Genomic DNA, 18,425 nt, shown 5'->3' with positions numbered 1-18,425 from the left:
TACCTAGCACTGGTTTAATTTTGGTCGACGCAACTTTATTAAACCTCTAAAATCAACATCAATAAAAGTACGTATAATTGCAAAAACACGTCGAGACTGCCGACACCTCACGCTACCCTGAGAAAAAGCTTCTTTTACAAAACGGAAGGTTCCTTTTGTAAGTGCCTGATTGGCAAAGCAGCGCGTTCCAGGCCAATCAGCGGTTTTCAGTCTTTCACAAAGACTAAATTTGGCCACATACGTAAAGTTATCTCTATTTTGCAAGAGTTTTTGCTTCGAGTTAAAACTTACTTCAAATGTACAGATTTATTGCTGCTACTTTTGTATATAGCTATTTAACTCAGTCGATAAACTGTATGCTGTCTATATGGTGGGAAGTTTTTCTTAAAACCACCATCCATTTGTGCTAGGGTTCCTTGGCAAACTAATATATCTGCAACGAATCTCAGTTTTTTATCTTTTTGCAAAAGAAATAACAAACGCCAGCCCAAAAATACAGAATCTGTATAATGTATAACATTCCGAGTAGCACTTTATTATCATTCATAATGCATTAAAAAGTCAAAAATCCGAATAACGTGATGTCATATTATAGGAACAATAAAGCTTTATTTGCTTTAGTGTTTTAGGCTGGTCTCACGGAAGACATTCTGTCATTTGTACCACCCCAATCTGTCCAAATCGGGTAGTCGCCAGGTGTAAGTGTGTGACTTTCTCCATTGTAGTTACCGCCATCGTAAACAATCCAACTGCAAAATGGTGAATGAACTCGCTTAATCAAGTGAATGAACATTTATACCATGCAACTATTGTTTCAATAATGTTTCCAGAAAATCTACTTACTCTCCTCTGGCAACTTTGGCGGATGACACTACATCATTCATTCCCTCGTAACCAAGAAAATTGCATCCCTTATTTAAATGAAGTTGTTTACCAGCGAAATTTGCATGTTCATAAAGTGTAATCTGAAGAAACAAAAATGTTGACAATGGACCTTTATGACTCTGAACCAAACATAAAAAAAATGCTTTGTAACTTCTATAATGTTAAAGCGTCGTTTAAATGTTATCGTTGACTATGCCCTGTTGAGTTTAACTGCTCGGTACAGCGCCCATGCTCATTCATGTCTTACGATTTCACAATCAAGAAGATAAGACACCCGTGCGTTGCAACATGGGAGATCAGATTTTGATTTAAAAAAATAAAACATAATTTAACTTTGATTTTAAAAAACAAAAGCCTCTTTAAGTTTTCTTTGTCTTACAACATTCTTACAAACAGTTATCTGCTGGCGTCTGAATTCGGCGGTTTACAAAACATAAAATTCATGCGTCGGCTTACTGATGGAGCTGGTTTTACAGAAGATATTTTGTCATTTTCTCCTCCCCAGGCTGTCCAGGTTGCGTAGTTACCAGGGTGGAGAACATAACTCGCACCCTTGTAGTCTGCTTGTTCGTACACATTCCATCTGCACAAAACCAATTTCATCCCAGTACACGTTTGTTATTGCACACCATCACACAATAATTTTGGCAATTGCGAAGTTACCAATACAAGTTACGAAAACAATTTTAAGTCTTTGCGTGAAATATATCGGAACTTTTGATAGACTTGCAAAATAGTCTGTAAGAAATGTTCAGATAATGTTAAAAATGTACGTACGGTTCTCCTTCCACTTTAATAGATGACACGGTGTTATTCATGCCGTAATCGCCTAAGTTGTCGCATGCGGAAGTCAATTCGACCTTTTTTCCCTCATACCATGACTCTGAATAAAGAATAATCTAAAAAATAACACATCCATTGAGTTAAACTTTCTACTATGGTGTCGTCAAGACAACCGTGTTGCAATTGTCTAAATTTTAAACAACGCAATAAATTTCTTGCTCATTGTGTTGAATATTTTCTTTAATCGGAGATCCAAAGAGGTTAAATTTAGAACAATATGTAATTTTGGTAAATACTTTTCAATGGTTTATAAATAATATTTCTTACCTTTAACATGATTTCTCTGTATTGGGTGTTGTGAACAAACACAACAAAATTTTTAAAATCAACTTTACTAAAACAGAAATTAAAATTATTCTAATGTTTTCTTTAAAGCATTTTTACATTTAATGCTTCAGTTAGTTTGATTTTGACATCTTTTCACGCGTCGCATATCACAAAACCTGCTAATGCAACAGTTTTGAACTTAAGGGTTTGAAATTTGTCGGTAACCGTTGCGGCAAATTGACCACTTTCTCTTCGTTCCTACTCGTCTTTATTTATTTATTTAATCACAAATCCCCGGAAGAAATTGTTTTGTACCCAAATCTTGGCATAAGACTTTTTTGGGTGTAAGTAAGCGTAAATAACAGTATTCTTCCCCTTTCAAAGGAAATCAACGCATCGTTTATTGGTGTGTAGACATTGAAAACTTTCCTGTAATAGCGTAAAAAACAGTGCTTATATAGCAAAAAATGACGTACTGGGTATTGTTTTCTTTTTGTAATGTTTCGTAATGAATTTCAGATAGCTTATTCGTCTTTTCAAAGTTAATTTTAAGCAGTATTTTTATCTGTATCGTTCCTAAATTGCGAGATATCATTTTTTATCAGTTTCAAAACTTGCTTTTTTGTTTTAGTTTTAAAACTACTTTACTCGTCACAAACTACCAATTTCTAACCTCCAGATTTAGACATATAACAGTCTAAAAGTACACAAGTACAAAGTGGTCGGTATTGAATATATAATTTTTGTTCCAGAGACCTTAATTGAACGCCAAATGCTTACAAACGGTTTTGAAGCACCCTATTTTCAAGTCCTGTGAAACTGGAGTGTAATAAGAAATCCTCTCATAATATTCATTCATATAAGAACTATAAACAGCGGTGTATTTACCAGTGCCTCTTGTGGTTTGTAAAAAAGAAGTAATGTAGCCTATAGGCTATATATATATATATATTCCACAAACCAGAAGTCTTGTTTTCAACGTTTAAAGACTAGATGCTTCATGTGTTGACAAATAAGAGTGCAAGTGCAATAGTTCATTAGGTGCTGGTTGTCTTATGTGTTCAAATCTTTTGTTTCCATTTTAGTCGTAGTGTTGTAAACACGCATTTAGTGACCACAATCAATAAAATATGTTTATGGTTGTACTTTTTACTCGCCTTGTAACAAAGCATTAAAGCAGATGCTAACGTCTGCTTGAAATATCCAGACTCATTGTTTTTTAATTGGAAATGCAGACAAATCCGGGAACAATTAATTTTTAATTAAAAACAAACACAATTTATTGTTTAATCCATTAGTTCATTTCGGTTCGTAAACGCTTTCATGGAAATGCGTGCAAAGGATCGAGTTTCCGTAAAGGAAATCATATTTTTTAATTAATTAATTAATTTGGTATACACAACAAAATTTTCAGAATTTAATAATGGCAATTCAATGTTGCAAATAAAATCAAATAGTTTATATTCAAGGGATACATGACGTTTTTTTTCTATTACTGTCTGTTTCACAAGTTTTATTTTACTAACGGCCACCAATAATCCCAAATCGAAAGTACAGTCGCTGGAAGCGGTTCTTATCCTTCTGTCTGAAGATGCTTGTTCTTCTAATTCTGTTTTTTTTTTTCAAAATGAAAACTTTTAGTTTCAGAAGCAATTCCAGCAGCCAAAGTAACACACGGCCGCCGGTTTATATATTTCAATTTACATTTGACAAACCTTATAAATCGGTAGTTGAGGGCGATCAATTGTGCGTTGTTCGCCCTGATTCAATCCTTGTCAGGTCAAGAAAATGCTTCTGCGACTGGTACCATGTAATCCGGCACAATCTGTTTTATGAGGGTTCTTCTAAAATACGCAACCCACGCAATCTATCGATACAACATACAAATCTTTGAAAATGTTGACGGTTAGAGCTTTAGGTTCGGGGTGAGGGTTTGTACCCACATGCTTTGGGGGTGGTCCTAAACACCATGTGTTAACACCATTCGCATGTGCGAATGTTTGCCCAAAAAAGGTATCTAACATTGAGTTCAATAGTATTACAGTTACAAACCCTCACCCTGACCCTAATAGCCTTAACCCTCAGCATTTTTATTTGTTGAGAATGGTCAACAAAGACCTAAACTGTGTGTTTGTCAACATTACTTCTTTGACAGGCAATCCTTCTCAAAGGTGTCGTGGTGACGTCCGCAGTTCTTTTATTGGCGTCAACTCTACTTTGTTCAAGAAAGCCACAAGACTTATTAGTCGCTAAATGTTACTGTAGGTCAAAAAGTGTAAATAATCGGCAAAGTAATCTGGACGTAAAATCTTACTAAAACATTTAAAAACCAACAGGGGCATTGTGTGAATCGAGAAAGCCGTTTGCTTTTGGCACCAGGATGACATTAGGCACCTTGCAGTTGCACCAGTATCCGTGTAAAAGTGTTGCATGTATTCATAAAATCGCAATGTTGCTGTCGCCACCTGAATCGGATTGAGTGTTAACACTCAACACTCAAAATGACAATTGTCATTTGTTTTTGTTGGTGGTGGGAAAGTTGTTGGCATTTGAGTGTGGTAAAAAACATGCTCATGCTCGCCTACAGTTTGCAAACATCGAAACAAACTTAGATATTTTGGGGGTTTTCTTTTTTGCCATCACAAAACGTTTCAGACAATACTGCTCTTTCTAAGATAACCGTTTTCTGCTGTGTGTGCCATATGCATTAATGTTCCATGCATTGTATATAGTGACAATCGCCTCATCAATTTAGCACTTATGAAGGATTTTGCTCGTCATTAGTTGAAATCACTTTCTAACCCGAACACTTCAATAAAGATCTTTTCAAAAATCGAAAGTAATCCGCAACCGTCTTGAGAAAACTGAATGCCCAATCAGTCTGTTGAAATTATATGAGCAGTAAATGTAAACTGTTTACATAGCTAGTATTGCGGAGCGCCAGGCATTTGTGGGTGTCAAAAAACATGCTCATGCAAAGCGTACAGTTTTTGCAAACATCGAAGCATTTTAAGTTATTCTCTGCGTTTTCTTTTGTTCCAAACCGATGCCTTTCTTTAAATTGCGGTTTTCTTTTCAGTTTTGAGTATTTCCGCAGTCTTTTTCTAAATATGCTCATCCTACGACTTACAAGTATTTACTGTTGTGATTTAAATATGAGCGCCCACTTAGGTAACGCGACCAAGAAATCCCTGTGTTCGTAAAGTGGATTAAATGTCATGTAAACAGTTAAAATTTAACCGATTTTGATTTGATTCGTGTAGTAATAAAATGTCTTGCTTTTGCTACGCCATCTAGTCCAAAACTTGCGTGGTTTAATGTTTTACATCTACCGTGTTTTGCAAGGACCGAAAACCACTTGCCAAGCAACTCTGTGAGGACTACAACAAAACTGCCAACTTGCCTGTACGAATCAACGCAATATTTTTCTATATAACATTCCAATTATAGTACTTTATTATTATCTTAACTTCAGATACGGCAAAAACTCCAATTAACAATAGTTTACAATGCGATTAGAATAAAGTTGTATTATTTATGCCGGTTTCACAGAAGATATTTTGTCGCCTTGGCCATGCCAATCTGTCCAGGTCGGATAGCCTCCAGGGTTCAGAGTGTAATTTAAACCTTTGTATTCTGCGTCGTCGTAGACAATCCAACTACAACATATAAACATACATGAATTATTGAATTCGTCTAGAGACTAAAAGATAAGAGTTTGACGTAATGATTTTAAATTACACTTACGGCCCCCCTTCCACTTTGATGGACGACACTTGGTCATTCATTTGGTAAGTACCGAGAGAACTACATGGTTCAGTTATCCGAACGACTCTTCCTTTGTAATCCGGGTGCTCATAAAGTAAAATCTAAATAAACGTTATGGATCGTGACTCCGAATTAAAAAAATACTCGTCTTTAGTGTTAAAAGTTTTCACGAATATCTTGCTTGTTTTTCCGCTTATGCTTTCTACCTTTACATTTAAACGCAAATTTTGTGGATAAACAAATCGTCAGATTAAAGTACAAAAAAAAAAGATTTAGCAAACTGCTTACTGCTGAAACTGGCTTGACAGAAGATAACTTATCGCCTTGGCCACCCCAAGCTTTCCAGTCTTTGTAATGACCAGGACTCAATGTGTATTTTACACCATTGTAGTATGAATCGTCATAAATTTCCCATCTGTAATAAATACAAAATATAACTCAATCCATGTTTTTATGGTTAGTAACTTTGTTTGGAGTTACAAAGTTACTCACAAAGTATTTGCGTAAAAATATCAACACACAAATAAAATGTTTAATTTATTTTGAAATGGAAAATACTTATAAGACAGGATTGCTTAAGTAATGTATAACTGTACACCTACGGGCCACCGTCCACTATAATAGACGATACAACGTTATTCATTCCCAATTCATCGAGAAATTTGCATCCCGATGTCAACTGAGCCTTTTTTCCAGTAAAATTTGGATCTGCATAAAGTGTAATCTGAAACAAAATTGTGTTTGCCATTATAACTCTAACCGTTTACTTACAAACTTGTTGTTCGATTTTCATGCAAACTGATCAGTCACTAACCGAAAACGTACCAACTGGTGTACAAATATGATAACATTGTTCCAGGAATGTTGTGGTGGGAAACAAAACTCAACAATTAGTAAAAGCTCCATGTTTAGTATGTTTGTACTAATTCGGTCTAATATATAGAATCAGTGATTTGAAAATACTTTTGCAAAATTACTTCACTGGGTAACGTTATTAAAAGTGTTTGCATTGGTCGATGTACGCAACAAATGTGTTCATGAGTGTTTTGCTTGGTACACTGCTTACCGATGGTGCTGGTTTCACAGATGATATTTTGTCTCCTTCGCCACCCCACGCTGTCCAGGTTGGATATTCACCAGGTTTCAGAAGGTAATTCACACCCGTGTATTTTTCTTCGTGATAGACGATCCACCTGCAATAAATACCACAATGGCCAGTCCACATTTGCTTAGTTATTAGCACACATTGAACTTCGAAAAGCGTTAACCTTACTAATAGATTTTAATCATAAGATTTTTATTTGGGTAAGATAATTACTTACGGAGCTCCTTCCACTTTAATTGACGACACGACGTTGTTCATTCCCTGCGCACCAAGGTTATCACTTCCCGCAGTCAACTCAACATTTTGTCCGTTGAAACTCGGGTCAGCAAAAAGAATAATCTAACCAAAAATGCATGATTTTTGTTGATGGAAAGTTAATACTGAGTGTCAAAACAGAAAGTATAAACTTTTTTTTTCAGGTACGGTTATTTAAAAATATACTTTTTGTACCTTTGCCATGCTTTTCTTGATGATGCTTGTGTTGCGAAAAACACACACACAAATACGATTTTTGTCATCTAGTTTTCTATGTGGTATTAAAGGTTTGGTGGTAATTGCGACATTTTTGTTCCTTCATCATACAAGGCGTAATAACATTTGCTGCAATGGTATATTAGGGCTTTTTGCTGACGTTTAGGCACAGATGTGGCTATAGGCGTACGTACTATTTTATTTTTTCAGTTTCAAAACTATTTGCTCGTCGCTCATTATCAATTTCTAACCTCCAAATTTAAACAAGGTTCCAACATGAAATGAGGTTTAGGATCATTTCATTGCGGCTTTAATCTAAAAAACGTCTCCTGTGAAAACCCTATGAGCATAGTTTAAAAATGAGACTGTCATTATTTTGGTCAATCGCAGCTGAGCGAAAATGCCTAAAATATCCACCCAGTTTAAACCCTGATTATTTGTTTGCTTCGGAATTGACTAAAGTGTATGTTTGTAAATTTCCGCTTATGCTTTCTACCTTTGCATTCGGACGCAAATTTTGTGAATAAACAAATCGTTAGATTAATTTTGATAAAGATTTAGCAAACTGCTTACTGCTGAAACTGGCTTGACAGAAGATAATTTATCGCCTTGGCCACCCCAAGCATTCCAGTCTTTGTATTGACCAGGGCTCAATGTGTATTTTACACCCTTGTAGTATAAATCGTCATAAATTTCCCATCTGTAACAAATGCAAAATATCACTCAATCCACGTTTTCATGGTTAGTAACAATGTTAGGAGTTACAAAGTAACCCACAAAGTCTGTGGGTGAAAAAGTATATTGACAAATATCCACGCACAAATAAAATGTTTAATGTATTTTGAATTGGAATATACTTAAAATACAGGATTTGTTTTGGTAATGTAAAACGGTACACCTACAGGCCCTCGTTCACTATAATAGACGATACAACGTCATTCATTCCCAAATCACCGAGAAATAGGCATCCCGAAGTCAACTGCACCTTTTTTCCAGTAAAATTTGGATCTGCATAAAGTGTAATCTGAAAAAAATGACAATGGTATTTTACCATTATAACTCTAACAGTCCTTAGATTTTTCGTACAAACTGACAAGTCAGTAACCGAAAACGTATCGACTCGTGTACGAACAGATAATATAACAACATTGTTCCAGGAATGTTGCGGTAAATTGCTAAATTCAACAATTTGTGAAAGCTTCATATTTAATGTATCCGTACTAATTCGATCAAATGTACAATCAGTGATTTAAAAATACTTTTGCAAATTCATTGGTAACGTTACTAAAATTGTTTGGATTGGTCGATGTACGCAACAAATGTGATCATGAGTGTTTTGCTTGGTAAACTGCTTACCGATGGTGCTGGTTTCACAGATGATATTTTGTCGCCTTCGCCACCCCACGCTGTCCAGTTCGGGTAGTCACCGGGTTTCAAAAGGTAACTAACACCCATGTATTTTTCTTCGTGGTAGACAATCCATCTGCAATAAATACCACAATGGTCATCACACATTTGCTTAGTTATTAGCACACATTGAACTTCGAAAAGCGTTAACCTTACAAATAGATTTTAATCATAAGATTTTTATTTGGGTAAGATAATTACTTACGGAGCTCCTTCCACTTTAATTGACGACACGACGTTGTTCATTCCCTGCGCACTGAGGTTATCACTACCCGCAGTCAACTCAACATATTGTCCGTTGAAACTCGGGTCAGCAAAAAGAATAATCTAACAAACGATGAATGATTTTTGCTATTAATTTTTTGTTGATGGAAAGTTAATATTGAGTGTCAAAACAGAAAGTATCAACTTTTCTTCAGACATGATTTGTCAAAATTTTTCATTTCGTACCTTTGCCATGCTTTTTTGGTGATGCTTGAGTTGCAAAAGAAACACACACAAATACGATTTTTGTCATGTACTTTTCTGTGTTGAAATAAAGGTTTTCTGCAAATGCGACATTTTTATTCTCTCTCCACAGGGCGTTATAGCATTTGCTACAATTGTAGGCCTAAACTAGGGCTTTTTGCTGACGTTTAGGCACAGATGTGGCTAAAGGCGTGCGTACTATTTTATTTTTTCAGTTTCAAAACTATACACTTGTCGCACATTATCAATTCATAACCTCCAAATTTAGACAAGGGTACAAAGTGGTCGACAATTGCTGCCGAAAAGTTTAGGGTCATTTTGTCCACTTTGTCCCCCCACCCATCCCCCCCAAAAAAACGTTTTCTGTGAAAACCCAAAACGCATTGTCTGATAAAATGAGACTGTCTTTATTTTGGTCAATTGCAGCTTAGCGAAAATGCTCAAAATATACACCCAGTTTAATCTTTTTTTATTTGATTGCTTCGACATTGACTACACTCATGAGTAAACATGGGAGGTGAAACTAACTAAGCTGGAACTACAATTTTGTTACGGACATGTGTTTCTTAATCCAACATCCTGCTTGCCCTTCGTGCTAGTTATGACCACCTCGCCGAAAGTTCTCTCCTTTAAAGTTTAATGTCGCGTACAACCAATCAACCAGACATTTGTCAACAAGGCGGTTTGTTTGCAAACCGTAAAACAGTGATTCTCAAGCTGTGTGCCGCGGCAGCCGTGAGAGATTTCCAAATATGCAATACCTTTGTTTTTCACACAATGTGATGATTTATCGAAAGATGAGTGATGTGACAAACCCTTACTTTCCGAAAGTTTATTATGTCTCGCTATCTGCAGCAACTGACTGACTAAGTTATAAACGAGAATAATGATTCGTCTTTGTACTTTTGGATTCGCTTAGGATTCAGGTCCACTTGTAGCTCTGATAGTCATTTGCCCCAACAAAACATTGTCGTTTGTACAATGATATTTGAATACAGAAAAGGACAGCTTACTTGTTTCGCAAATTCCTTGCTGTGATTAATTACCAAGAAGACTTCAAAGACTTGCCAAAAACTGGCTGTGTTTGCAGAAACATTTTGCGTGGTACACGTAGGATCAAATATTTGTCGTATATCAAGGGAGTGAAAAAAGTGCGACCGTTTTCGACGATAAAATGCCACTTCACATTGCCAAACAGGCGACGCGAAACAAAGGGGCTAAGTTCGTTGCCAACGCCATGAAGCATATTGCTATGTCACGTGGTAATAAGCAGCATGTCATTTGTAACGTTGTATGCAAATAATATTCATAAATTTCGTTCCACGCGAATGTGTACACTTGATGCGATACGAAAGTCCAAAGTTTGTTGCTTTTGTAACAAGTCAATTTGCCATGTCATGTGGCCACATACATCATCGTTTAGGGCAGGGGCGTGCAGCTGTTTATCGCAGTGGGCCACAACTTTATGTTAAAATGATGCTGAGGGCCAGACAATAAAGCAACACATACTTTTTTGTGAACAGCTTATTTAATTTGAAAGCGCACACAGTACTCCTTAAGTGAGTAAATATAAATGAGATGTCTGATATTTTCTCTATCCTGAGATTTTGTAAATGTCAGCTTAAAATGCCACTTCACATTGCCAAACACACGACCCGAAACAAGGAGCCTAAGTTCGTTGCCAACGCTATAAAACATATTGCTATGTCACGTAGTAATAAGCAGCATGTTATTTGTAACGTTGTATGCAAATCATATTCATAAAATTCTTTCCACTCGAATGTGTACACTTGATGCGATACGAAAGTGCAAAGTATGTTGCTTTTGTAACACATATCTTTTGTAATGTTTGCCATGTCACGTAGACAAGCATTATCGTTTAGGGCAGGGGTCACCAAACTTGTTTCACTGCGGGCCGGATAAGTTTAATAATGATTCTCGCGGGCCGCATACATGCCCTAGCGCTGTCATTCCAAACTTAACCATCAAGGCGATTTTTACAGGGGCGCAAAGAGATAGTCTTTCTACAATCCCATTTAAAATCTGGTAATGCAACTGTAAAACTGTATAGTTAGTCTTATCTTACCAGCAATGCTTGTAGATTATGTCACAAATAACAAAACAAGGCAGCTGTTTGCGCACAATTAACGCTTTTAGTTTTGTTTGTGACGTAACAAACCGGCTTTGGATCAAATCTAGACGTTGTAATCTTATGAAACTAGGTAATTTTATTTCTACATATTGCGACATAAACACTTTAGTAAGGAGTAGATTTATTTTTGAATGTTACAAAGTTATCAAACGATTTGGCAAATTAAAAATGTGGTCGCGGGCCGGATCCGGTCTGCGGGCTGTAGTTTGGTGACTCCTGGTTTAGGGCAGTGGTCTTCAACCTATTTTAAACGCAACCCCAATTTAAAAGAAAATTGATTCAACATTTACATGCGACCCCATTTTTTTCCGAAAGGGAGAAGAATGTTTGAAGTAATGCCTAAACTGAAACTATTTTCATGTAAATATGCCCGCCCAACTTTTTAGACTTGAAATATTAGCATTCAGTGTGCATTATTACGCTCAAATGTTAAAACCCAAAAGTTTATTAATTTGGCCAATCTAATTCGCGTTAAAGCGCGCCGGTTTGCAGAAATCAATAAATTTATGTCTTTTCCATGTACAGGTTGTATTGTTTTGGACACAATATGTCGTTCATGGGGTTCTATCGCATAACAATGGGTTTGACAACTTGTGTTTTAAATCGATTATTGCATCACAATGAATAGATTGTGACACGAGCTACCAAGCTGTACTGCAAAGGTTGCGAACTAGAACAAAAACGTATCCTTTTTTGCTAATGCATTTAAACGCCAATGAATTGAAATTATAGCGACCCCAGAAAACGTTTAGGCGACCCCACTTGGGGTCGCAACCCATAGGTTGAAGACCACTGGTTTAGGGCAGGGTTCACCAAATTTTTTTCACAGCGGGCCGGATGTTTTACATAATGGCGGTTTTAACAGGAAGGCCAAGGGTTTACAATGTCTTTCCAGTCTTCTTTATTCTGTATTCAGATTGTGCCGCTGTTAAAGAAACTGGCCTTCAGCATTGATAGACATGTTCACTGCTTGTAGAATGTGGCGTTGTATAGGATATTTATTGTTTTCCCCTACAGCTCTGTCAGATATCCTTGTATTTGCATCGGCGTAAACAGCCCATCTGCAGAAAATTGCGTGGTACGGATTCGTTATTGCACATCAACACGCATTAATTTTGGGATTACAAAGTTATCTGCACAGGTTGCGAATACAAGTACTTACGGTCCACCTTCATTCACTGCAATCGATGACACCTTGTTATCCATCCAGGCCTTGCGAAGGTCGTTGCATGCGGAAGTAAAATCGATCCTTCTTCCTTGTAAATTGTCATGTGTGAAAAGAGCGATCTGCAAAAACAACACATGTTTCTGCTATGGTGTCTTCAAGACAACTGCACTGTAATTTTTGAATTTCGAACGACACCCGTAAATTTTAGTCTTTGTGGATAATATTTTCTCTATTTGGAATTGCTATGAGTTAAAATACAAATATACAACAATAAATACTTACTTACCCTTGGCTTGTTTTCTGACATGATCTATTCGGGTTTGGGAACAAACACAATAGAATTTTCTAAATCTGCTTTACTAAAACAAAAAATAGAACTTTTCTAAAAATTTCTTTTCTCCAATCAAAAAGCATTTTAATATTTTTTCTACGGTACTATGAGCATTGGCACTGATTTTTGCTCATTTTACTGAAAGCATTGTTGCCTCGTTAAGCAAAAAACGGTTTCTGTTCATTTGTCTTTTGATACCTTTCACGCGTCTCTCTTCACACAAACTGCATATGCTGCCATGCAACAGCTTGGAACTTAATCGTTGCCAAAGAATTAGCCGCTTTTTTGTCAATTTTAATTAAAAAAAAAAACGGAAACGAGTCACCCCTTTGCCTAAAAATAAAAATACATTTATCAAGCAAATATTACCAACAAAACAAGAACAATACCAGCAATTTGATGCGGCTCTCAAGATATTAATTTCCTTATGTTGCATTTGTGTGCTTGTGACAGTTGTTATTAATGAACAACTGTTTGAAAATTTTATCCCCAGAATAGAGCAAACGCAGCCACAAATTGTCTGGGTACGTCAAACCACAAACCAAACGACCTAAACCCCATGCATTTTTATTTTTTTTATTTATTTCATCAGGTTCGAACCCAGGACGTTTTTGAATAAGAACCTCGAACAGTCTTTAATAGTTGAGGGGAATGTGTAGAACAGGCTTTCTGGACCAATTGGGCGTGTTTTTCTAATTTTTTTATTGACCCCGAAACGTGTTTTTTCTGGCCCCTCTTATGCATTGTTCAGGAATGGATACTAACTAATTTGGGCAAACCTTAGCAAAAGAATTTTCATCCAGATCTAACCGAAGAAATATATCTGGAGAAACGGTATTGTTGTACATCGACGTTTTATTTTTACACAATTCTTTTTATGGGCGTAGATAACAATTTACAAGCAAAGCATAAATAGCAATTGTCTTGAAAAGAGCTTGTAATTGTTTGTAAACCAAAAATTGTGTATTGTTTGCAAAAAACGTGGATGATGCACCAAGTTACTAATAAATAATACAATACAAAATATGTTGGCTTCTGTTGCAAATCATTAAAGCAGTGATTCTCAACTCGTTTCAGGCCATCGACCACAGGCCTAGTAAAAATAATATCGTGGACCATTTCATTTTTTAACAAGTTTGAATTACGCATACGAAACAACCATTTGGGCTTGAAATATAATTCTTTAAAAACGATTGTCAAGAAGTTAGATACAATTATTAACAGCTAACATTTTGATACTCTTCAATATGTAATATGCACTTATCTTAACAAATTTAGTGGACACCCTGTGGACCACACAAAAAGTCAGTGGTCCATGAACCACCCATTGAGAACCACTGCATTAAAGCAACTATCAAGGGCAGATACTTGGCCAAGTGGTCTAGAGCGCCTGACCCATGTACAGTCATGTAAAAAAAACTGATCCGGGTTCGTCCCCGGGAGTGTCCTGGGTTCGAACCCCGTGAAAAAAGCAACAATCAACAAACAAAATAGCCTGCAATTACTACTACATGAAAAGGCAATTAAATTTTTTTGGCATTATTAATTGGTATGCAGTCATTAAACAGTTTCCTGGAATAGCTTGGGGAGCAATGCCTGTAAAAAATGCGTACTGGGTATTGTTTTTTTAATCATATTTCGTAATGCATTTTAGATGTTTATCTGTTGTCGTTATAAAACGCTTTGTACGGGAATAGGGTCGAAACGTTTTACCGTGTAACCTTTTACCGTATAAATACAATATGTTTCATGATGTGCTAGCTTTAGAGCGGCTGGCATATCACTTTGCTTGAAGTGGTCCCTACAATATGCCCGTTTTGTGCGCCCGTAGAGGTTCGTGGTGCACCCTACAGTGGAACATAAGCTATTTGAATACACATGGTCATCAGTATTTTACGAAAGTTGATTGTAGAATTTTAGCTAGTTATGCAAAATTACGCATAACAATGATCCAAAACATAACAATTGCATTTTTGTTAGATGTTACGTAATAAAGGCTATTGTTTAACAATCGAGACAGTCGATTTTCAACTTTACTTTCATTTACACTTATTCAGTGGCACAAACTGACCCTAAATAAGATTAAAGAAGATTAAAGAACCCTTTTGCGGTCCCCGTAAAATTGCTGCACGGACTCCTAAAGGACTGCGGACCCCAGTTTGAGAACCGCTGGTGAAGATAGTAATCGGTATTTGAGTAAAATTTGCTAAAACATTACCCCTTCATAACTGAAAATTTGTAACATATCGCAATATTAATTTCACTTTCAAATAACCTAACCCTTTGTATTTTAATTTGTACTTTCCTTTTTAATACTTTTTTTTTACTTTCACTTTAAATTATTTGGTCGTTTATAAAGACTGATAATGACCACATGCAAAAGTTATCTATATTTTGCAAGAATATGTTGTTTGGGTTTCGATTTGAAAGTACCGCTTCATTTGGGTTAATTTTGTGAACGTCAGTTTGTCTCAGTAATCGTCGGCATATGCTGCGCAGTTTTTTTGTGAAAACCACTGCAAATTTGTCCTTTTTGTTGTATCTTGCCAAAAAATGCAGAATCTGTACCGTAACATTCCGAATATCACTTTATTATTATCTTTCATAATGCACTGAACAAATCCGAATAATGTGAAGCCATATTAAAGTGCTATATAGCTATGTTTGCTTCAGCTTTATTACGCTGGTTTCACGGATGATATTTGGTCGTTTGCTCCTCCCCAATCTGTCCACATCGCATAGTCGCCAGGTGTGAGTGTGTGACTTGTTCCCTTGTAGTAAGCATCATCGTAGACAACCCAACTGCAATAATTAAAAATCTTGATCGAAAAAAAAACATTCATACGTAAGCTGTTCGGTGACGTCACGTACATAGCAATGGCGCCATTACATGTACAAATCATGTGGTAAATAAAAAATTGACCAATGATTAATAAATTTACATTTTACTATTCAATCACTAATCTATGCAACTTTTGTTACAATTAGATTTTCGAAAAATCTACTTACTCTCCTCCAGTAACCTTAATAGATGACACCTTGTCATTCATTCCGTAGTCACCAAGAAAACCGCATGCTGAAGTTAACTGAAGTTTTTTTCCAGCAAAACTTGCGTCCGCGTAAAGTGTAATCTGAAAAACAAACAAGTTGGCATTTAATTATCCATTATGACTCTAGTGATCTTTCAAACGTGGTATTTTTTAACTTTTTCGAAGTTGAAGTTTAATCACGAAATGTATCGTTCATTTTTTTATTACTGTGTCCTGTTTGGTTTAACGTCTTGAAATTCGCATCGGAGGTTCTTTATGCGCTATATCTTAACGCAGGTTGATTATGCTTTATATCTTTACTGTTTCACAGACGAGAAGATAAACAGCGTTAAAACATATACAATCATTTTTTTTATTTGAAAAAAAAAACGGTTAACGGAAATTAAATTTGTTTGACGCCTTACTGATGGAGCTGGTTTCGCGGATGATATTTGGTCGTTTGCGCCACCCCAGTCTGTCCAGATTTTGTAATCGCCAGGTTTTAGAATGTGTTTCGCACCTTTGTAGTATGCATGTTCGTAGACAGCCCATCTGCAGAAAACACAAAGTTTGGTACACGTTCGTTATTACACACATCAACACACATTAATTTTGGGAAAGTAACCGGTACAAGATACGAATACATTTTAACGTAAGTGTTTGCGTTAAATATATGGACTTGCAAAAAAAGTATTCAAAAAATGTTCAAATAATGATTAAAAATGTACGTACGGTGCTCCCTCCACTTTAATGGACGACACATTGTCATTCATGCCGAACTTGCCAGTGTAGTCGCATGCGGAAGTCAATTCGACCTTTTTTCCAGCGAAGTTTGCATCTGAGTAAAGAGTAATCTGAAAAACAATACATATATTTCTAATATGGCGTCATGACAACCGCCTTATAATTTTCGAATTTCGAAAAACACACGTCAATTTTCGCCTTTGTTGTTAATATTTTCTCTACCTGGAATTGCTATGAGTTTGAATATGCAGCAATAAATGAAATCTTACTTACCTTTGACATGATGAATTTGTATTCGGTGCAGTGAACAAACACACTACAATTTTCAAAATCTGCTTTACTAAAACAAAAAATAAAATTATTCTAGTAGTTTCATCTTTTTCTTCGATCAAAATGCATTTTTGCATTATGAGAGTGCATGGCACTGATACTTGCTTATTTTACTGAAAGCATTGGTGCGGCGTTATGCGTAAAACAGTTTTGTTCGTTTGCCTTAAAATCTTTCACGCGTCGCTTTTCACTCAAACAGCTGCAAATCAACAGCTTAGAACCTGAATCGTTGCCGACGAATTAAGCGCTTTTTCGTCGGTTTTTATTCACAAAAACGGAAACGAGTAAGCACTTTCCCTGGCAAAGAAAAAGCTATTATCAAGTCATTATAATTAACAAAACAGGAACAATACCAGCAATTCGATGCGGCTCTCATGTTGTTCATTTCCTCAGGTAGGTATTATGTGTTTGTGACAGTTGTTACTAATGCTAAACTGTCTGGAAATATTTTCCCCAGCATAGAGCAAACCCAGCCACAAATTGTCTGGGTACGTCAAAACACAAACTCAAACGCCTTAAAGCAATTCAAATGTTCAATTCAAAATTTGTAATTATTTCATCGGGTTTGAACCCAGGTTTCCGAAGAGGTATTTGATGGTTGTGTGGAATGTGTGAAACAGGCTTCATAGACAAATTGCGTGTGTTCGTTTTTTATGTTTTTTGTTTTCACCATAAAGCGTGCTTTTGCTGACCAATCTTATGCATTGTAGGCTACTGGCATGGAATGTTTTAGCAGAAAACTTTACCGCAAAGGATGGACCTCCAGTTCCCTGAAAAAAATACAAAAATATATCTGTGGAAACGTTTTGTTGTTTATGACTCTGCCTGTACTTTTAGGTCGACGTATTATTCTTACGCTACCGGTTTTATGGGTAAGCAAAGCGTAAATAATAATTTTCTTTGAAAGAACTTTTGAGTGTTTGTAAACTGAAAATTGTGTATTATTTTCCAACAACGTGTATGATCACTAAGTTACTAATAATAATACAATGCAAAATATGTGGCCTGTGTTGCAAACCATTAAAGCATTTATGAATGTTGCTGCTGTCAACAAACCAAACAGTCTGCAATTACTCCCCACATGAAAAGGAAATTAAAAATTATTGAATTATTTATTGGTTTGTAGTCATTAAACAGTTTCCTGGAATAGCTTGGGGAGCAGTGCCTGTAAAAAATGCGTACTGGGTGTTTTTTTAATAATATTTCGTAATGCATTAGATAATTATCTGTTGTCGTTTTACATAACGCTTTGTACGGCAATAACTAGGGGCGAAAAGTTTAACCGTGTAAATACAATATGTTTTGTGATGTGCTAGCTGTAGAGCGGGTGGCATATCACTTTGCTTGAAGTGGTCCCTACAATATGCCCGTTTTGTTCGCCCGTAGAGATTTGTGGTACACCCCACAGTAGAACATAAGCTATTTGAGTAACGAATGGCCATCAGTAATTTGGTATA

General features: G+C 36.2%; 3 protein-coding genes across 3 annotated transcripts; all 3 read right to left on the bottom strand.

The window, feature by feature from the left end:
• Positions 1-625: 625 nt before the first annotated feature.
• On the bottom strand, positions 626-2,004 carry LOC145219862 (gamma-crystallin N-like). The gene is made up of 5 exons (XM_080087170.1): positions 1,996-2,004; positions 1,663-1,784; positions 1,342-1,468; positions 844-965; positions 626-749 (listed from the first exon to the last, which is right to left on the bottom strand). Exons 1-5 carry the CDS (start codon positions 2,002-2,004, stop codon positions 626-628), a joined length of 504 nt encoding a protein of 167 aa, XP_079943296.1.
• A 5,077-nt stretch (positions 2,005-7,081) lies between these two features.
• On the bottom strand, positions 7,082-9,205 carry LOC145219861 (gamma-crystallin D-like). Its single transcript, XM_080087169.1, has 6 exons — positions 9,197-9,205; positions 8,952-9,073; positions 8,696-8,822; positions 8,242-8,363; positions 7,913-8,039; positions 7,082-7,207 (listed from the first exon to the last, which is right to left on the bottom strand). Exons 1-6 carry the CDS (start codon positions 9,203-9,205, stop codon positions 7,082-7,084), a joined length of 633 nt encoding a protein of 210 aa, XP_079943295.1.
• A 6,242-nt stretch (positions 9,206-15,447) lies between these two features.
• On the bottom strand, positions 15,448-16,997 carry LOC145220039 (gamma-crystallin N-like). Its single transcript, XM_080087324.1, has 5 exons — positions 16,912-16,997; positions 16,627-16,748; positions 16,320-16,446; positions 15,875-15,996; positions 15,448-15,667 (listed from the first exon to the last, which is right to left on the bottom strand). Exons 1-5 carry the CDS (start codon positions 16,918-16,920, stop codon positions 15,544-15,546), a joined length of 504 nt encoding a protein of 167 aa, XP_079943450.1. The 5' UTR covers positions 16,921-16,997; the 3' UTR covers positions 15,448-15,543.
• Between the last annotated feature and the right edge of the window lie 1,428 nt (positions 16,998-18,425).

This window comes from Phallusia mammillata, chromosome 3 (genome assembly GCF_965637545.1).
Source record: "Phallusia mammillata chromosome 3, kaPhaMamm4.hap1.1, whole genome shotgun sequence".
Classification (NCBI taxonomy): Eukaryota; Metazoa; Chordata; class Ascidiacea; order Phlebobranchia; family Ascidiidae; genus Phallusia; species Phallusia mammillata.
Note: the sequence above shows the minus strand (reverse complement) of the source record. Positions and strands in the feature narration are given on the sequence as shown.